At 41.4% G+C, this 21,489-nt stretch overlaps 1 protein-coding gene across 2 annotated transcripts in view; it reads right to left on the bottom strand.

The window, feature by feature from the left end:
* The window catches only part of PGGT1B (protein geranylgeranyltransferase type I subunit beta), an 81,051-nt gene that overhangs the window by 34,509 nt on the left and 25,053 nt on the right, over positions 1–21,489 (bottom strand). For both annotated transcript variants that reach the window (XM_074995208.1, XM_074995209.1), the window contains exons 3-4: positions 20,855–20,922; positions 11,322–11,473 (exon numbers count right to left, since the gene is read on the bottom strand). In XM_074995208.1, coding sequence (XP_074851309.1) covers positions 11,322–11,473; positions 20,855–20,922 — 220 coding nt within the window. The remainder of the gene's footprint in view (positions 1–11,321; positions 11,474–20,854; positions 20,923–21,489) is intronic.

The raw sequence follows: 21,489 nt of genomic DNA, 5'->3' as shown, positions 1-21,489 counted from the left end.
ATCAAGAGGAAGGCCAGAGCTGAGAAGGTCAATTCAGTGAGGGAGAATGTGACCCATTTCCATCAGCTAATGTGGAGGTGTGAACACCAAGAGGTAAGAAACTGCTTTCGTAGTTGGTTAGCCACTCCCAGTCTCTGAGCTATCCTTGACTGAGGGTGTCAAATTTGTAAATTAATTGTAGCCCTGCAGTTTCTCTTAGAATCAGCTGTTGAACATTTTTTGCTGCAGGATGGCTACTTTTAAATCTGTTACTGAGTGTCCAAGGAGAGTGAAGTGCTCTCCTACAGATTTTTATATGTTACCATTCCTGATGTCTGATTTGCGTCCATTTATTCTTTACAGAGAGACTGTCTGCTTTGGCCAACGTATATGGCAGAGGAGCATTACTGGCACATGATGGCATATATTACATTACCAGATGTGCAAGGGAATATCCTACATGAAGATGCACTTCAAGCTATTAGGAACAGTATCACTGATGAGGCCAAGGCACAACTGGTGGCAAAGCTTTGTGACTTTGTCCTCATCCACAACTACTTCAGATTTGAGGACAATTTATACCTTCAAATCAGTGGCACTACTATGAGCACCTGCATGGCCCTACAGTATGCCAACACTTTTATGGCTGACCTGGAACAGCTCGTCCCCCAGCACCCCTCCTTTATTTGCACTACATTGATGACATCATCATCATCTGGATCCATGGGAAGGAGGCTCCTTGAAGAGTTCCATCATGATTTCAACAGTTTCCACCCCACCATCAGCCTCAGCCTGGAACAGTCCACACAAGAGATCCACTGCACGGACATTACAGTGCAAACAAGTGATGGTCACATAAACTTCCCCCTAAACCAAAAACCCACGGAGAGCTATGCTTATCTACACACCTACAGCTTCTATCCAGAGAATACCACACGATTCATTGTCCACAGACAAGCACTAAAATACAACCACATTTGCTCCAATCCCTCAGACAGAGACAAACACCTACAAGACCTTTACCAAGATTTCCTAAAACTACAATACCCAACTAAAGAAGTGAAGAAAGACTGACAGACCCAGACATACCCAGAAGCCACCTGCTACAAGACAGGCCCAACAAGGAAAACAACAGAACACCATTGGCCATCACATGCAGCACCCAGATAAACACTCTCCAGTGCATCATCAGTGATCTAGAATCCATCCTGGATAACGATCCCTCATGCTCACAGACTTTGGGAGGCAGGCCAATCCTTGCCTCCAGACAGCCCGCCAACCTTAAATTCTCCCCAACTACAGACCACACAACAGTAACTTTAACTCAGGAACCAATCCCTGCAACAAACTGCAGTGCCAACTCTGCCCACACATCTACACGCGTGACACCATCACAGGACCTAATCACATGAACCACACCATCAGGGGCTCATTCACCCGCACATCTAGTAATGTAATATACGCCACCATGTGCCAGCAATGCTCTTGTGCCATATACATTGGCCAAACTCTATGTAAAAGAATAAATTAACACAAACCTGACCTCAGGAATGGTAACATACAAAAATCTGTAGGAGAGCACTTCACTTTTCTTGGACACTCAGTAACAGATTTAAAAGTAGCCATCCTGCAACGAAAAACGTTCAAAAGCTGATTCCAAAGAGAAACTGCAGGGCTACAATTCATTTGCAAATTTGATACCATCAACCAAGGATAGAACAGAGACTGGAAGTGGCTAACCAGCTACAAAAGCAGTTTCTCCTCTCTTGGGGTTCACACCTCCATATTAGCTGCTGGAAATGGGTCACATCCTTCCTGACTGAATTGACCTTGTCAGCTCTGGCCTTCCTCGATTGGGACTCCCTCCTTTACACGAGCCTGTATAATTAGAGTTGCTTCTGGAATCTCCACTACATTGCATCCGATGAAGCGGGTCTTTGTCCACCAAAGCTTATGCTCCAAAATATCTGTTAGGTCTGTAAGGTGCCACAAGACTTCTCATTGTTTTTATGGCTACAAACTAACACAGCTCTCCCCTGATACTTGTCACATATTCAAGTTTATTTAATTTTTTTTTTAATTGTGTGCTATCAAGTGAAGTGAGGCATTATGAACCATTGACGTTTAGTAGCCCAGGAAATTTTATCTAGACAAATGTCGAGGTACAAATATAAATATTAAAATATATATTTTAGTATTTGTATTCTTTCATCTGGAATAGTCTATTGTAATAAATGAGTTATGCTGTTACTTCATCCTTAGCAATCTTGGCACTCATTTTGGGAAGGCATAGGCCTGGTTATTTATCAATTCGTTTTTATTAATTTTTTAAAATCTTTTTAAAGAGACTGTATTAAGACCATTAATTAGCTTGCCCTTTTCAGGCCCTAGCCTTGAATTTGTACTTTCACAACCTCAAAAATAAGATTATTGAAAAGTTTTGCTTTACAGCTTCCTAACAATACTTTGTTTGGCTTTCATTTACATTTTATATGTATTTTTAAATGGCTGCTTACTAGATCACCAGTCTGGACTACTGAAGTTATCCTTTTGCCTTTAAAAGCCCTACATCAGCAGTTCCCAACATTTTCCAGACAGGGACCCAATCTGAGAATTCAGGAAGACCTGGTGACCCAAGGCAATTGAAAAAGCTGGAGGCGGGGGGTTGACAGGAGCCAGAGCTGTAACTAGCAAATTTTGTGCCTGAGGCAAGAATATAAAATTGCACCCCCTCATGTTTATATTCATAACAGTTATTTCATAGAAAAGGGGAAATGCATTAATAAAATAACACCACTACATTTACTATAGTTCAGAGTCTTTCCCTCACCACACCCCCAAACTGCTTCCCCCAGCTTAAACCCCACAATCATGGGCTTGGGGAGTCATATGCAAGGGCTGAGATTAAAATACAACTGCATATAGTATTCTTACACATGTATTCACCAGTGGTATAAAAATATTAGAAAGAAACACACATTCAAAAAATAAGTAAAATTCAAAATTTTACAAAACAGACGTTGCTCCTGTACTTAAATTAATGGGATAGTTGAGCTTGCATTTGGCTTTGCTAATTGTTGTATCCTCAGAATTGTTGTAGTGAGTGTGCATATAAGATCGCCTTCCGGGTTTAATTTATTTCAATATTTATTTTTAAATTGTAAGCAGATGTGAGAAGCCTGACACACACAAGAACGTAGATGGAAATGGAAGTAAAATTCTCAAAACAACTTCTGACAGAAGTGGGTAGTCTACTCTGTGTCTGATCCAAAACTGATTATTTTGCATGGCTGAAAACTCTGCTTTTATCTCACTGCTGCTGACCATATAGATAAATCGCTCCTGGGTGACTGCAGGTACATCACAAACATCCACACTGAAAGGATTTGCTGCAAGAGCAAATAACTTTTTGTCTATATTTGGAAAATATCGAAGTAGTTCATCACTTAAATGTCTCAAATGCTCCTGTATCAACAATCACAAATTGTCATTAATATTAACATCATTTGTACTTTCTTTGAGGAAGGTTGCGAGGGTTGGAAACATGTTGTTTATATCAACTTTTGACATCCATAATTGAAGTTTCATTCTCAAGGATTTTATTTTCTCTGGTAATTCGATAACTGTAGAATTTGGTTCTCGAAGTGACACATTTAAATCATTCAGTAGTCCAGAAATGTCTGCTAGGTATGCTATTTTATACAAACTCCTGTTTTCTGTAACAAATATTTGAACTCCCTTTTATTTAGTGACACAAATGTTTTAAGTTCATTTCATAACTCAAACACTCCATTTAGAACTTTGCCTTTGGACAGCCACCTTACTTCAGTGTGAAACACTAATACTTCATGAGAAGAACCTAATTCTGAACGAAGGTTTTGAAATATGCGAGTTCTGAGAGCGCTGGACTTAATAAAATTTACAGCTTTAATAACATCATTAAGTATCTGTTTCAAAGAAATAGGTCAAGCTTTAGTTGCTAGTACTTGCCAATGGATGAAACAGTGAGTTCCGATTGCTTTTGGAGAAACATTTTAACCAGAGTTTGGAAACCAGACTTGCGAGCAAGCATAGCAGGAGCCCCATCTGTGCAAATGCCACACAAGTTTTTCCATTCTATGGAATGTTCTTCAAAGAAAATATTGAAGATATTGGATGTATCTTGTGCAGTGGTTGTAGTTTCCAGTGGTTTGCAGAACAAAAATTCTTCTACATATTCATTTTAAATATACCATACATACACCATCAGTTGTGCAAGATTACACACATCAGTTGTTTCATTGAGCTGCGTACTAAATAATCCTCCAGGAGAATTTTTAATTTCTTCAATGATTTGAGATTTGATATCGTTAGACATGTCAGTAATTCTACACCTAATTGTATTATTGGACACATATAAAGGTTGCAGTTTTTTCAAAGCATCTGCACCTACCAAAAGGAGGAGAGTTTCCTTGGTACAGGGAAATATTAGATCCTCAGCTATGGTATGAGCTCTCTTAGCTTTCGCAGTTTTCAATGCTACAATATATGAGGATTCTATGGCAGCTAAGTTTTGTTGCTGACAAGACCCACCATCATCAAGCCGGCATTTCCTGACACCTTCTGCTTTTTGTTTAAAAAAATTCACATCTCTGCTCTTAAACAGATGGTGTTTAGTATTTAAATGACATTGCAATTTATTTGGTTTCAGTGATTCATTGCAAAGAACTGACATGCATATGTCACACTGCGGCCTTTCCACTCCTGTTATCGTTATGAAAGTAAATCCATATTCATCAACATACTTTCTTTTTGCTGAAGTCATTTTTTCAAATAAAGGGCAAAATGAAATTTACAATCCCTTGCTGTATTGATAACAAAAACACACGCACGCAGTAAGATTGCACCAAGCAAACTCCAGATCACTGCTTTAGTAAAACTCATGCACACATTATGATTACACTGTGCCAGAGTTATGGCGTCATACATATTGGTTATTTACACAGTGCCCAATGGTGCAGTTAAGTGATATTTTATTAAATATTCTAGGCTGTAACTAGCTAATTTTGCCTTTCTGAGGCAAGAACATAAAATTGCATCCCCTTATACACATACATACATACATACACACACACACTCTCATAGTAGTTATTTCTTAGAAAAATGGAAAATACATCGGCAACACACTGCTTCCACCAGCTGGGAGCAGGGATTGTGTCTGGTTGTCCCCAGCTCGCTGGCAGACGGGATCTGTGATGCGGCCATGCAGAAAGCAGGGGAGGTCAGGAGATGGGTGTGCTGACACCAGAGCCGTAACAAGGGTGAGGTGACCAAGGCACTTGCCTCAGGCACACAGCTGAGCGGGTGCAGAGCAGGACAGGGAGAGAGCTTCTCCCCCTCCTGATGGAGCTTGCTTGTGAACATCTGCCATGCCCTCCCTGCCCAGTTCGGGAAGGTGAGGGGAGATGGCCTAAAGGTGGTGCTGCTCCTTCTCCCCTCGGGAGCCAATGGCCCACCCTGAGCCACGTGGGCAGCTTGTTTCAAGGCAGTGAGATAGGAACATCAGCTGTGAGGAGCCAGTGGCTGGAAGCCAGGTGCGGGGCACAGAGCCCTGACAGGTGATCACCAGCAGCAGGAACCCTGGCTGGGAGTGGAGAGGAACCCTGACCCTCCGCGGCTTGAAGCCGGCCAGGACACTGGCCAGCCTGGAAAGGTGAGGCCATGCCACCCACTGGGATGGGGGACACTAAGGAGTCTGGAGATGGTCATGGGCTGAAGAGAGTGACCTGGGATGAGAGCTGAGTTTGACTCCTTGATGGGTGGAGAGGCTGTGGAAGGGCCAGGGCTCTGGGCAGAAGGGGCAGTGCTAGCACATACCTCCCCTATCTGGGCCTTCACCCACCACCCATGGAAAGGGCTGTATCGTACTATGTATCTGTACAGTGCCTAACCATGGGATCTTGATCTGCTGAAGTATCCAGGTGTTACCATAATATTAAGTTTACAAGCTAGGGCTTCTATGTCATCGGGCTACACATGTAAAGCTATTCATGCCTGACACTACAGGATTGGGTCATATTTAAAAAAAAAAAAACCAAACAAAACAAATGGATGTGACAAAGACATCTGCCAACATCTGCACACAAAGAAAACCCTGTAGGTTTTAATTTGCACCTGGACTCAGACATTGCCTGTGTGTGCTACTCCGTTCATTCTTCCCAAACACAGCACCAAGCATTCATTCCATCCACATGCTCGTAATGCACACCTCTCACTCCATCCCCTACAGCTCTTCATTAACCCAACCACTCACTGTGCAGGTGTATACGCAGCTGACCCCAGCAGCTGGAAGCCAGATGGGGAAGAGCCCTGGCTGCAGTGATGGGTGAGAACCCCTGACCCCCGCAGCTGGAAGCTGCCTGCGGCAGAGCCCGGCCCAGCAGAGGCAGCTGCAGGAGCCCCGACTAGAGCAGGGGTGAGAACCCACCCCCCACCCCCATGGCTGGAAGCCGCCTGGGGCAGAGCCCGGCCCAGGAGAGGCAGCCGTGGGAATCCGGCTGGAGCAGGGGGTGAGACCCCACACCGCACCCCCATGGCTGGAAGCCAGCTGAGGCAAAGGCAGCCAGGGGAGCCCCGGCATGGGAGGGGGGGACTCCCGACCCCACTCTGTGGCTTTAAGCTGGCTGGGGAAGAGCCCCAGCCAGTAGAGGCAGCCGTGGGAGCCCCGGCCTGAGCAGGGGACTTCCAACCCCACTCCGCAGCTGCAAGCTGGTGGGGGAAGAGCCCCTGCCAACAGAGCCAGCCCTGGGAAACCCAGCTGGGGTGGGGAAAGACACCCCCGCTCCACCCCCACAGCTGGAAGCCAGCTGGGGAAGAGTCCCAGCCAGCAGAGGCAGCTACAGGAGCCCCAGCTGAGGGGAGACCCCAAATCCCGTGGCTGGAAGCTGGCTGGGGCAGAGCCCTGGCCACCTGAGCTAGCTGTGGTAATCCTGCTGGAAGCCAGGAAGCTGAATCCTCCCTCCCAACCTTGGACCCAGTCCTCCACCCTACCTGAGCTGGGCGCTACTCCTCAGATATGCAGTTTTCTACCCTGCAGGTCAAATGGTTCTCAATTTAATTGATTGGCTTAACTGCCTGATGGCTGTTAATCCAATTGAGAAGTTGAGAACCACTTCAGGAGTGAATAGCTTTTAAGAGCCACCTGTGGAGCCGCCCAGCCCAGGTGGCGACCCTTTTCAAATATAACCACAACCCATGTTTGGGTTGCAACCCATAAGTTGGGAAACCATGCCCTACATGAACTTAGCTGTTGGGCCAAAGTACAAAAGGATTTTCCCCATTTGAGGTGCAGCTCAATGTCTGCATTCATCCTGGCCTAGTCACATACATAGTTGAACAAACAACTTCTTGCAATTTTCTGACACAAACTTTTTATGATTTGACTCAGTGTCAACCACATGTGCTAGACACTAGCCTTAATTCTGGCAATCACCACATTCTGTTGTACATACCCCATTAATCTGGATTTTCAGTTTGTGGAAGCAATTTAATATTGTATTTTAATAATTTTGAATTCTGGAAAATAGCAGTAAATTTGTAGAGCTCTCTCATCCCTGTAAGTCTCAGCTGACTCATAAGTTAAAAATAAATTAAGCCAACACTTCCATTTTAATTAAACACTGCAGTCTCAGTTTAATAATGAAACGGATCATAGTCCCTTCAGAAATAACACAATTACACTTCTTTCTTTGATATATATGTTCTCAAAGCTGCTACCTGTTAAATTTTTAACTACTCATCGAATGTGACCCCTAAAACAAGGACTTTTCATTAGCAATGAACCCAGCCTAAATTGAGAGACATTTTTTAGTTTAGAAAAAACTAAGTCGAGGGACCCATAATTTACAAATCAGATGCATGGATCTAAGAGAAATTTATAATAGCAACACAATTTATTACAATAAGTAAAATGTAGGCAATTAATTTCTTTACACTAAATCCATTATTTTGTCAATCCAATCTGAGGGAGAAGAATTAGAATTTTACTTTTAGAAGATTAAAATGGACAATAAGCACTTAGGTAATCCTGATCTACCCCTGTCACACACACAGAAAAACTGAATTGTGTAACAGTGAATCTGAGAGGGTACATGTACAGTATTGACAATGAACAGCAATTCACACATTTTGGTAGAGATGTAGCTTTAAAATCATACTAAATACTTAAAATCTTGATTTTTATACTAAGAATGGGAATCATAAAAACCCAGACAGGTAGTACCTAGCTGAAGAGTACTGGAAATCCATGGATAGCTGCAAGAATTTGCATCTGTGGATACCAATTTTGTGTCTATATAGGGCTCTACCTACCAGTTTCTAATGAACTACATGCCCCTCTCTTGCTACTATATACTTTTAATGAGTTTTCATTTCTAATTCTGATTTTACAGAGGAATTTGAGAATTTGAGTTGAACAACATTTAAATTTTAATCTCTCTGTATTAGCCCCTTAAGGAAGCTGAGCTGGTCTGTTATAGTTAATGGTTTCAATTCCAAAGAATGGGGAGAATTGGGCAATATGTTAATTTGCATCTTACTGTATTTTATAGTCTGGTTGAACTCCCTTGGCCGCTATTCAACTCTCAAATTGGGGCAGTTCTCTCCTCCAAAGCTAAACACCAGATAGGAAATATTCTTCCTTAGTTGCCAAGAGATTTAGAGGTCAGTTGCTAACTTCTCTTGCATTGCAGTCAAAAAAAATTCCACTTAAGGTCAGGGTTGTTGGAGCGCTAATACAAAAATCACAGACAAACAGAAGATTCAGAAATAGAAGGGATGTATTCGTAAAGGTTGAACCGCTCTAATCCAGAACTCTTGTCCAGCAAACTCTGTAATCTGACATGATTTTAGTTAGCCGGATGACCACTCATGGCCAAGTTTCCCATAGTCCCATGAAGTTTGTTTAGAGACACCAGTCCTGGCTATTGGTGTTCTGTGCTGTTATTTACCCCCTAAATGTCTTCTAAGAACCCAGTAAGCAGTAGCAGGGTTGGTAATGCTGATAGCTAATATTGACTTCCCGTCATTCAGAAAATTCTTTCATCCAGTGCCAGTCAGGTCCCAAGGATTCTGGATGAGAGAGGTTCACCCTGTAGTCAAGATCCCATGACAGCTCATTCATGAAAGAGCAAATTCTCTTCAAACAGTGACGGCAGGACCTCCAGGGAAGTACTACAGGTTGTACCTCTAAGACCCAGGATTCTTTGGTTTGGCAATATCCATGATCCCACAACTCCAGCTGAACAGGTTTCGCACCAGTAAGAACTGTTGGCAGTCCAGCCTTGAGACAACAACCCCACTGGCTGTGTCATGATAAAACTCTATTTAGCACCGAAACAAATATTTCTAAAACAAAGCAGGTTTTAGGTTTTTTTAAACATGTACATATCCTTCATAGTATATGCATACAATGCAGTACCTAAGCTACAGAATTCTGATATAACTAGAGTCATTTTGAGGGGAACTATTAGATAAGGACATTTGTGATTTTCATTTTAATAAGTCTGATGTACTCTGCTATATCTGTCACTATGCTATATTTACGTTAATGCTCCTCAATCAGACTAAACAAACTAGCTCATTTCACACAATTATGTGCTAAGCTGCAGCTCTTGGTTACAAACACTGCAGCAGAATAAATGTCTAATTGTCTCATGTTTTAAAATAAAAACCACTTGTGTTTTTTTTTAAATTGACATACACAAATATTTTGGGCCCAACTACATCTGCATCCTCCTAAATAGGATAAGACACTAAGGCACAGAGCTAGCAGTAGAAGCTGCAAATTATACTGAAGATGCCTGGCATGGATAAAGCTCTGCATAACTGGAATTAGCACTCGATAAGCATATTTCCTAATGACATTTCAACCTTCTGACATCTGACTCCAGAGTCTGCTACCACTGAAGAGGAGTCATTTCAGAACTTCTCCGGAAACGAAGATATTCTGAAGAGATTGTGCACAAAATCAAACTTTGCTGTAGCTTGGAACTGCACATACTGCGCTTTCATGATCTTTTACCAACCCCTATTGCTTCCAGCACCACAGAGAGATACCCAGGCTCTACATGACACATACTGTGCTGGAAAATACTAAAAAAGACTGTAATGCTTGCAGGAAATTAATATGGAGAAAAGCAGTATTTTATTTCCACAGGCTGATCAATTGCCTCACGCTGACTGCAAGCAAAGTCATTCAGTGTCTATTATTGCATCTGGGGAATATAATTGTCAGTTTATGCAGTGGAGGTCATCTTTAATTGTTTCAGAAAGAGAATCCAGATATGGTAGGGAAACCTAATATTCTCCTTCTCCACCCAATTACATCCCTGAATCTCGACTTGTAACTTTCATCCTCAGTGTGGCCCCTAAATCAGCCAGAATTAATGAGACCTCTGCGAATTTTTCTTCCCACAAGGCACAGAAAGCTGCCTTGATAGTGCCCCACTAAGTTACACAACTACAGAAGGTGAGGGAGTGTGAAAGTTCATATCAGCTCTCTTGAAATGCCCCACAAAGCATTACCATTACATCACCAGGCAAGCCAGCAACTTTGCAATAGTGGATGTGCACTAAACTAAGAAATCAATCAGTCCTGGAATGCAGCGCAAGATCTAAGTAAGCCATAGCCTTTTTTTGGAACCTGGTAACTTGCCTAGAGAGCCCTGCAAATCCATAGATAGGCACAGCATGTTGTTGTGGACACAAATTTTGGATCTAGAATCCTAAGAATTAACATATATCCCTGGGTATCTGCATCCACAGCTGTGGATACAGATTCTGAATCTGCACAGGGCTCTAATTTGCCTGAATTTCAGTTTTCACACTTACCACAGCATACAGAAAATTTCTGCAAGACAGGGAAGACATTCTACAGATACTGTATACGAGTGAAGTAAAGGCTGAACCTCTCTAATCCACCATCCTTGGGACCTGACCAGTGCCAGATTAGAGAATTTGCTGGACCACAGAAGGGCAATATTGTCTATCACTTTACCAACATTTCCACTGCTTACTGGGCTCTTACGAGATATCTGGGGTAAATTACAGCTAAATAACAGCACGTGACACTGAGAGCCAGGACTGAAAACGGATTGGCTGGAAACAAACTTTATGGGACCATGGGAAACTTGGCCACACCCTTGACAAGTGATCATCCAACTAATTAAAATCATGCTAGATTACAAATGTTGCCGGGCGAGAGCACTCTGGATTAGAGAGGTTCAACCTGTATATATTTTGCTTCATCGTTAGGTACTCCTCAAAATTTTCCAGAGTGCCCTGTAATAAAGAACAACCTGTACCTTCCATCTTCCAGTTGGAGAGCTCTCAGTCCCGCCAAGCAGGCATCTTTATTTACTCGACTCAAGTCATCTCCAAGAATAACCAAGCAAGACAGCCCAGTGTATGTCATTGCTACGTGCCCACTGTCATAGGGATGAGATATACCAGGACCCTGAAATTAAAGAGAAAACACATTAACTTATTTTCATTTCATAAGCTCTTGAATTACAATTAAGTATTCAAAGCTTTGGCAGTTTTAAAAGGTAAATAATTTTAGTCTCTAATTTGGTCAATTGGAATTTATGGGACTAGACACGCACAACTCCATCTAACACCTTTGCTGAGGCAGAAGCAGCTTACAAATACAGTTAAGAAACTTACATATGCAATTGCGGAACTACCTACTGTAATATGAAACATATTGCTTAAATCAACCTCCGTACCAGATGACTGGAAAATAGCTAATTCAACATCCAGATCTAAAAAGGCTCTTGAGGTGATCTTGGAAATTACAGACTGCTAAGCCTAAATTCAGTATCAGGCAACTGGTTGAAACTACAGTCATTGTCAGACACACAGATACAAACAATATGTTGGAGGAACAGTCAGCATAGCTTCTGTAAGAAAAATCATTCCTCATCAATATATTAGAATTCCTTGAGGGGTCCACAAATATGTAGACGAGGCTGATGCAGTTAATGCAGTGAACGGGACTTTCAGAAAGCCTTTGACAAGGTCCCTCACCGAAGGCACTTAAGCAAACTCGGTAGTCATGCGCTAAGAGGGAAGATCCTCTCACGGACCAGTAACTGGTTAAAAGACAGCAGCAAAGGGTAGGAAAAAATACTCAGTTTTCACAAAGGAGATATAAATTAGTGGTGTCCCTCAAGGATCAATATTGTTCAACATTTTCATAAATAAGGTAACCTAAGGTAGTAATATTTGCAGATAATACAAAATTACTCAATCTACTTATGTTCAAAGCTGACTGAAGAATTACAAAGATATTTCACTAAACTGGTTAACCAAATGGTAGATGAAATTCAATTTATAAATGCACACTGGAAACAATACCAACTATATGCACAAAATGATATACTACAGCTTTTACCACTCTAGAAAGAGATGAATCATTGTGGATAGTTCTCTGCAAACATCCACTCAATATACACTGGCAGTCAAAAAAACTAACAATATAAGGAACCATTAAGAAATGGACAGATAAGATGACAGAGAACGTCAAAATGCCACTATTTTAATCTATGGTATGACCATGCCTTGAATACAGAATGTAGGTCTGGTCAATCCATCAAAAAAAAAAACACATTAGAATGGGAAAAAGGACAAAGAAGGCAGCAAAAATTAGGGGTATGGAACAGTTTCCATACAAGGACAGATTAAGAAAACAGACTGTTTATGTTAGGCCAGGTCTACACTAGGGGACAAAAATCAGTGGAAGATACCCAGCTCCTGCTATGTGAATTACATAGCTGGAGTTGACATACAAGGTATGTGTGCTGCCCCCCACAGCAGGAGGTTGATGGGAGAAATTCTCTCGTTAACTTCCCCTACTCCTCACACCAGTAACAAGTACCATGCTTGACAGGGTGTGCCCTCTGGGTTCGACTTAGCCATGTTAAATTGAAACCTGGAAGATCAATTGCAGCAGCATTGATCTTACCCTTAGTGCAGACACGTCTTAAAAGGAGACTGCAGGCAGAACAGCAGCAGGGGGATGAGCTGCAGCCTAGATGCTGGAACTTCCCATGTGGAGCGGGGACGCTGGGAGTGCATGGAGCTATCTAGTGTCTCTTTGCACTCTCTGGGTTGCTTCCTGTTCTTGTACACAGGTGGCTGCAGGCTCAGCAAATCCTAGCACATTCTTCCCTGACAGCAGCACCCTTGCAAGCAAAGCGGGCACTGGGGGAACAGGAGGAAAGGAGAGACTGCAGCCACAGCAAGCACATCTCAGGGCCTTTTCTGGCTGCAGTGTCACAAATCTATTTTCAACCTTACTGGCCAATTTCCAGGTAATGGCAATTTTTTGCTGGGAACAGAGACTACTAATAAGCAGAATCCACTGTATATACCAGTATCAGAGAGGTAGCCGTGTTAGTCTGTATCTTCAAGAACAACAAAAAGTCCTGTGGCACCTTCTAGACTAACATGTTTTGGAGCATCAGTTTATGCTGCTTTGCCCACGAAAGCTTATGTTCCAAAATATCTGTTAGTTTATAAGGTGACGCAAGACTTCTTGTCTACACCAGTGTTTCTCAACCTTATGGGGAAAAAAAAAGTGCCCCTTTAAAAAATTTTAAGTACCCACAGACTTCACTCGCATACACTTGAGGGTACGCCTGCCACTGGTTGAGAAACATGGTGCTAAAATAATCTGAGATCTTGAAACAAGTGTCATTCAGCCTCTCCTAATTACTATACCCTTTACAGGAGTCGGATTTGTTCTGCATACCACCAAGTTACACCTCTCTGAAAAACTACTTACCTACAAAAACATGCAAAAATATCAGAGAGAGACCACTATTGAAAACTTGCTGACTTTCTAGCATCTTATCATATAAATGAACTGGAATAGAAATATACTTATATTTCAGTGTAAGGCATATGACACAGTAGAAACAAATTACTGTCTGAAAACTTTTAGATTGCACTGACTTTACTTATGTTTTTACGTAGTCTGTTGAAAAACTGGACCAATGCCTAGATGAGTTGATGCACTCGTTGGAAGACTTCAGTGTACCCCTGCCTGAGAAACACTGGTATATACAAACACTCTAAAGACTGCAGCAACAGGACTCCAAGTCCATTGCAAACCCCAGTTTCTGTGGTAGATTCATGTTAAACTCAAACTGAAATGTCAGTTAGTATTTATTACAAATTCGTTTTTTACTAACTTAATGCACAAGAGAAATTTTGTACGCATAATTCAAAACTAAATAAGAAGAAAAGCTAGTGGTTTTGAAAGCTTGTAAGGTGTAGAGGGATAAGCTTCTGCTGAATGATCAGTAGTGAAATAACCCTTGTTACATCTTACATTATTAAGCTTCAGAAAAGACACTCTGTGTAATGAATGGGGACAAGTCAGATTCCTCAACTGCAGACTGAAAAAACAAAACAACTTCAACATAAAATGCTGGTACCTTCGCAATGATAAAGGCTGAACATCAAGGAAAGCTTCAACCCTGCACCAGATTCCAGAGATGTGGCAAAGAGTGCATTAACGATGTATCGAGTGCATGATAGCCAAGTATGCTAACAGTTACAGAGCATAGAGCACAAGAAGAAGAGATGAGTGCAGAAAAATTCTGGCCAGGCAAGTCCCTACTCTTAGAAAAAACATCATCATGAATTTAACTACGGTAGTACTCAAACTGTGGGCACTGTGGATCCACAAAGGGACGCTTTACTTGCCCTGGAGAGCTTACTGTGCCAAAGAGAAATATTTGGGTGGTGGAAATGGATACAACACACAAAGCTTTGCTTTCTGGCTGCATCTACACTACTTCCCTACTTTGAAGGGAGGATGGTAAGTAGGGTGTTGGGAGTTTATTAATGAAGTGCTGTGCTGCATATGCAGCACTTCATTAAGCAAATTCCTCCCCTGCCACCCCAGCGGCAACTTCTAAGTGTTAAACTTCAAAGTGCCAGCTTGCGTCTAGTGGAAGCTAACCCACCGGTACTTCGAAGTCCTTTTAATCCTCAGTAAAGGGACTTCAAAGTTGCCCAAGCACTTCGAAGTACCGGCAGGTTAGCCGCAGCTAGACGCGAGCCAGCACTTCAAAGTTGCCGCTGGTGGGGAGGGGGGAAATTTGCTTAATGAAGTGCTGCATATGCACTTCAGCACTTCATTAATAAACTGAGAACACCCTACTTACCATCCTCCCTTCGAAGTAGGGAGGTAGTGTAGACAAGGCCTCTGAAGTATTGTATAAAGGCAAACATAGGCTAAAAACCAATGGATGAGAGCAGGAAGTGAAACAGGAGCAGGGGAAAAGGAGGAATACTGCGGAAAGAATGAAGAGGGGGTACAGAAGAAGGGAAGTAAAGTGGACAATGAAGGGACCATGAAAGAGAAGGGAAATAAGCACAGCAAAGCAAAAGATGTCAGGAGTTTAAATTGCCGAATACAGAGTCACTACAACAACTCAGATTTGGGAAAGTTTCTGCTGCTGGGCACTCTCCACGCACACATGTTGGCGCTGCACTCGGAGTAGAGGCTCTTTTCCTTCAGTGCATGACTGAAATGAGGTGCTCCCTGGCGCCCTTGTGGGCTTGCTCTCAGAGGGGAACTCCACACACAGGCTACGACCATGTTGCTCTGCCTCCCACAGCTCAGATGACTGGTAAAGGAAGCGTGGTCCAAATCTCAGACAGGAGTAGACAAGATATTGTTTTTGCCATCTCATCTGATACACCCACCAATCAGCAAGTTACACAGTATTTTACCTAATTTCAAGACTGAGTTAGTTGTGCCTGCTAGGATCAGAACAGGGTTCAAGGGTCCTAGGCACTTCAACTATGAAAGCTGTAACACTATATCCCCACATCCAATATACCTTCACCCCAGTAACACGCTGCCCATGACACTCTTCCGCGTGTTTTTAATTTTAGAATCCTCACCCCAAACATATACACAAGGGGAAATATCAGAAATTCCCGATAGGACCACAGAAATAAGTTCAGTCACAACAAATATTCAGTTTATAAATGACTGCAAAGTATCAAGTCTTTTTTTCTACAAAACCTTCATTTGGAACTAACATTGCCCTGATGGCATCCCTGTAACTTTGGAGAGTAACCAGATTTCCTTCCATGGGTTTAACAATCTAACTTTGCTAAACACAAAGTAAGCCATTAAAGAGGTGATACGATTTTAGAAAATTCCGTAATACTTTGCAACAATTGCTTCTACAACATACAAACAGGTCAGCTATACATCTGAATTTCCAGAGGTTTTAATGCAACAGGTTTATATAAAAATAGCAGCCAAAATGCTTAAATTGTTTTACTTCACATGCCCAGGAAAACAATGAAAAATGCCAGTGCTAATTATACATGGACACTGGAAAAAAAGTAGTCTGCCATCAATATTGGCTGCATTTCAGTGTTTTGTCTACACATGTATCTCCCTAGGGTTAAATCAATCTTCAGCAAATACAGTAATCTGAAATGGAAGATTCATAAAATGCCGACACCCTGCAACAGTATTTAGCACTTTACATGTTATGGGATGCCTCACAAGACGTCAGCCAAACTCCTTTTGTTAAGCCCAGTTCCTCAACCTATGTGCAGGAGATAAGATTTGGGCATAAGTTTCCAAATGATGGATATCTTGATTTAATGTATTGCATTAAGATGTTTAAAGTTTTATTTCAATATTATGTCATGATTTATTAACCACCCCTGTGGTGGGTGAGTCCACTTACCCTATTTCACAGCACAAGTGCAAGACTATCATCAGGTTTTGATTACAGAATCATGGAATCATAGAAAACTAGAAATGGAAGGCACCTCAAGATGAGTCCAGCCCCCTACACTCCCAGTGGGGACAAGCATAATCTAGATCAATGTATCAAACTTTTTGAGACCACGGAACACTAATTTTTTTTTTTTTTTTTTTTTATGTGGAACACCTATGAAAATTCTTCAAAAAAAATTTGTCAGACCAAAAAGAAAACAAACAGCATCATATATAGAAAAAAAAATGAACTCCATAAGGTATTATAGCAATTAAGTAGTGACCTTCTATCTGATTTTAATATCCAAAATATATAGCACCAGTGTATTTTTTCAAATACTTGAGGCACACCTGTGAGTTGTTCACTGTACGCCGGTGTTCCACGGAACACAATTTAAGAAACTTTGATTTAGATCATCTGACAGATGTTTATCTAACCTGCTCTTAAATACTTACAAAAATGCAGATTTTACAACCATAATTAATTCCAGTGCTTAATCATTCTGACGTTTTTCCTAACATCAGACTTAAGCCTCCCTTGCTGCAATTTACACCAATTGCTTCTTGTCCAACCCTCAGAGATTATTCTCCTTAATTTTAATCCCTCCTCCTTGTAACAACCTGTTATGTCCCCTCTCAATCTTCTCTTTTCCAAACAAAACAAACCTAATTCTTTCAATCATCCACCATGGGTTATGTTTTCTAGAATTTTAATCATTTGTTGCACTTCTCTGGACCTTCTTCAATTTTTCCACATCTTTCTTGAAATATGGTTCCCAGAACTGGACACAATAATTCAGTTGAGGCCCATCTGTTGCAGAATAGAGTGGAAGAATTACTTCTCATGTCTTTCCTACAACTTCTGTAAATGCATCCCAGAATGACTTGTGCTTGTTTTGCAAGTGTCATGCTGTTGACTCATATGACCCCACTTGTGGTTCACTATGCCCCCCAGATTCCTTTCTGCAGTACTCCTTTCTAGACAGTTACTTCCCTTTTTGTATGTATCAAACTGATTGTTCTTTCCTAACTGGAGTATTTTGCATTTGTCCTTATTGAACTTCATCTTATTTACCTAAAACCATTTCCATCAGCTGTCCAGATCATTTTGAATTATAACCCTTATCCTGCAAAACATTTGCAACCCCACCCAGCTTGGAATCATCTGCAAATTTTAGGTGTACTCTCTATGCCATTATCTAAATCATTGAAGATACTGAACAGAACTGGTCCCAGAACTGATTCCTGCAGAACTCCCATTTATTATGCTCTTCCAAAATGACTGAACCATTGATTACTATTCTGTGAAAACAATTATCCAACCAGTCATGCACCCACCTTATAGCAGTACTTAGGGTTGTAGTTCCCTGGTTTATTGGTAACAAGGTAATGTGAGACTGTATCAAATGCATTACATTACATGCTTTAGATCAAATGCAGCTAGGTATACCATCTCTACCACTTCCCCCTAATCCACAAAGCTTTCTTTAATAGGATAACAAGCCATCAGGTTGATTTGATTTGTTCTTGACAAATCCATGCTGACTGTCACCTATCACCTTATCTTCCAGATGTCTGCAGATGGATTCTTTAATTATTATTTGTTCCATTATCTTTCCAAGCACAGACGTTAAACTGACTGGTCTGCAGTTTCCTACATTGTCCCTATTCCCTTTTTACAAATGGGCACTATATTTGCCACTTATCAGTCTTCTGGAACCTCTCCCATCTTCCATGACTTTTCAAAGATGACAGAAGTGCTATCTGAGCCATTAGCTATCAGTGTCTTGAGTGTTCTAGGATGCATTTCATCAGGCCTGGTGACTTCAAGACATCTAAATTTTCTAAGTAATTTTTAACTTGTTCTCCTAGTTTAACTTCTAAACCTCCTTTTCTCCAGCTTTCACTATTGTAGGCATTCACTCACCATCAACCTTCTTGGTGAAAACCAAAACAAAGTAGTCGTTAAGCACCTCTGCCATTTCCACATTTTCTATTATTGTTTTTCCCTCTTCACTGTGTAGTGGACCAACCCTGTCCTTGGTCTTCCTCTTGTTTCTAATACAACATATAGGATGTTTTCCTGTTACCCTTTATATCTTGCTAGACTGAACTCATTTTGTGCCTTCACCTTTCTAATTTTGCTCTTACTTTTTTTTAATATACTTTGTACGTGGACCTAGTTTACATTTTTATTGGTCTCCTTTTTGATTTTGAGACCATCCAATCTCTTCAGTAAGCCAGGATGTTCTCATGATGTACTTCAAATCCTTCCTATGCAATGGAATAACGTGCCCCTTGAAAAACTGTCAAATGTTCTCAATTGTTTCTCCTCTTAGTCTTGCTACCCATGGGACCTTGCCTACCAGCGCCCTAACTTTGCTGAAGTCTGCCTTCTCGAAATCTATTGTCTTTGTTTTACTATTCTCTCTTCATTCCTTGGAATCATGAACTCTTTTCATGGTCACTTTCACCCAGACTGCCTTCTGCTTTCAAACTGTCAACCAGCTCCTCTTATTTGTTAAAAATCAAATTTAGAACACCCCCTACCCCTGGCCCCAGTAGCTTTCGCCATCTTTTGAAATAAAAGATGTCCCCAATATAGTCCAATAACACATTGGATAATTTGTGCCCTGATGTGTTATTTTCTCAACAGATGGCTGTACAGTTTAAGTCCCCGCATCACCAAAGGCCTGTGCTTTGGATTATTGTGTTAGTTAAAAAAGCCCTATCTACCTTTTTTTTTTGGTTAGATGGCCTGTAATAGACCCCTACCACAGCATCTCTTTTTGTTTTTTAAATCTTTTAACTTTAGCCAGAGATTCTCAACAAGTCTGTCTCCTATGTCCACAGCTCAACCTCAGTCCAAGTGTATACATTTCTAATATACAAATTCATCTGACTACTGCAGTGTTAGAATAAAATGATGCAGACAATCTATAGTGTAAAAATGGACAGATCCACAGTAAATCAAGAAACAGATTATGTTGCTAATGCAGTGTCTGGTGCAGACACACATTGAAATCCCCTTAATTTCTTTAGCCTTACTGAATTTGGAAGGGAAGCTGTGGACATAAAAACCCTGAAAACAAAGTGGGCCACTTTGCGCACCCAAGCAGGAAACTGCTCCGCTGCCCTGGCTGATTTGCTATGCAAAAGGAGTGGGCAAATTTGTTGCTCCCGTGTCAAATAACTTAATACTCCCCTGTGCATAGATGCTGATCATCTCATCCCATTTTCATACCCCCATAAAAACCTCCGACCCATCTTCCACCCCTCCCTCCACATTGAGATACTTGCCTGGAATCTGTCCCCACCTGAAACTACTTTTGCATTCCCACATATTGGCAGCAGCTGAGCTGTCTTAATCACCCCCCCAGATGCACCACAGATTTCCTACCTTTTACTGCCTCGCCTGTCCAGCTGGCCACTCTATTCATATCCAAGCTGACCAGATCCTCCCCATCATCTTCGGCAGCCTCTGTTCACTTCCAGTTTCACAACATTAAAAGGAATTATTGTACTCTTCTCTACATTTCCCTTCCCCATGACACTCAGTTCCACAGATTCACGCTCTCCCCTTTCTAGCAGCCACAACAACAGATGTGAGTAATTTCTTGAGATTCAGGTGTCCTAAGGTTAAACATGGAAAGAGGAATTCCTCCATCACGTGGAATTCTGCTTTTTTGGTCAGGGTTTACATATGGTTCTTAGACCAGAGGGGATTTTTACCCAGTGGGGTCCAATGGATTGCAACTAGGAATTCCTATTTTCTAAACCAAGTAACAATGAATTTGATGTGTAATTTCAACAAAACCTACATAGCTATTTCTCCATCACCATTTATAAACAGAAAAACAGTATTGTGTGGGGGTGTAGCAGGGGATTTTTTGTAAAACTATACAAATGTAAACAACTCAGTATTGCTAGATCTCTATTCACTTTGAGTAAACTTCATGATTATGTAGTTACACCCTGAAGAAGCCGTAAGATCATTTACTAATTATCTCAGGGGCCTTTTATTTCTGCCTCCCCTGCCCCCGCACACGCATGGACACACACACACAGCCAACTAACCTTGGATGGATTGAACGGCAACCCCAAATATGAAGATCCTCGGAATCCACACCGATTTAAATTTGATCCTAGAAGGGGGAAAAAAGTTATTTATTGCGCTGAAACACCAATTTTAAAGTATAACACTCTGGATAGGCTCCAGACATGTTAATGTAATTCAAAATATTGCCATAGCTTGATTATATCTTTTCATTACATAACCAATCTCAGCACAGTATTATTTTGGAAAAGGAAGAGTTCTTTCAGAAGGACATTAATGCCATGCACCAAAGATTTTTCACCTGGCCACAACATTGTGTGATAGCTGAAATCTCCTCTACTGATCTGAAAGAGATTGCCTAGTTGGAAAAACATAGTACAAATGGGTTGTCTTCCTCTAAATTTTCATCCAGCAAGACTGTTTAAGATCATCAGCACAATGGCACAGATTTGTCTGCTATGGTGTAAGCAGGCATGTATCACTTTCAGCCATTTCACAATGGTGGTTGATAGGCTCATTATGATTATTGTTCTGCTGATCATTTTCCATTTTGTCTCCATTCTGCAAAGAATCTTGGACAAACTGGTTTCCCCACTCAGGCAACCAGCTTACCATATCCACTGTTTGGTGAGAGAACAATCATTTAGGTTAACAA

The sequence above is a fragment of the Carettochelys insculpta genome, chromosome 5 (assembly GCF_033958435.1).
Source record: "Carettochelys insculpta isolate YL-2023 chromosome 5, ASM3395843v1, whole genome shotgun sequence".
Lineage (NCBI taxonomy): Eukaryota > Metazoa > Chordata > Testudines > Carettochelyidae > Carettochelys > Carettochelys insculpta.
The sequence above is the reverse complement of the archived record's forward strand: the minus strand, read 5'-3'. Positions and strand labels throughout refer to the sequence as shown.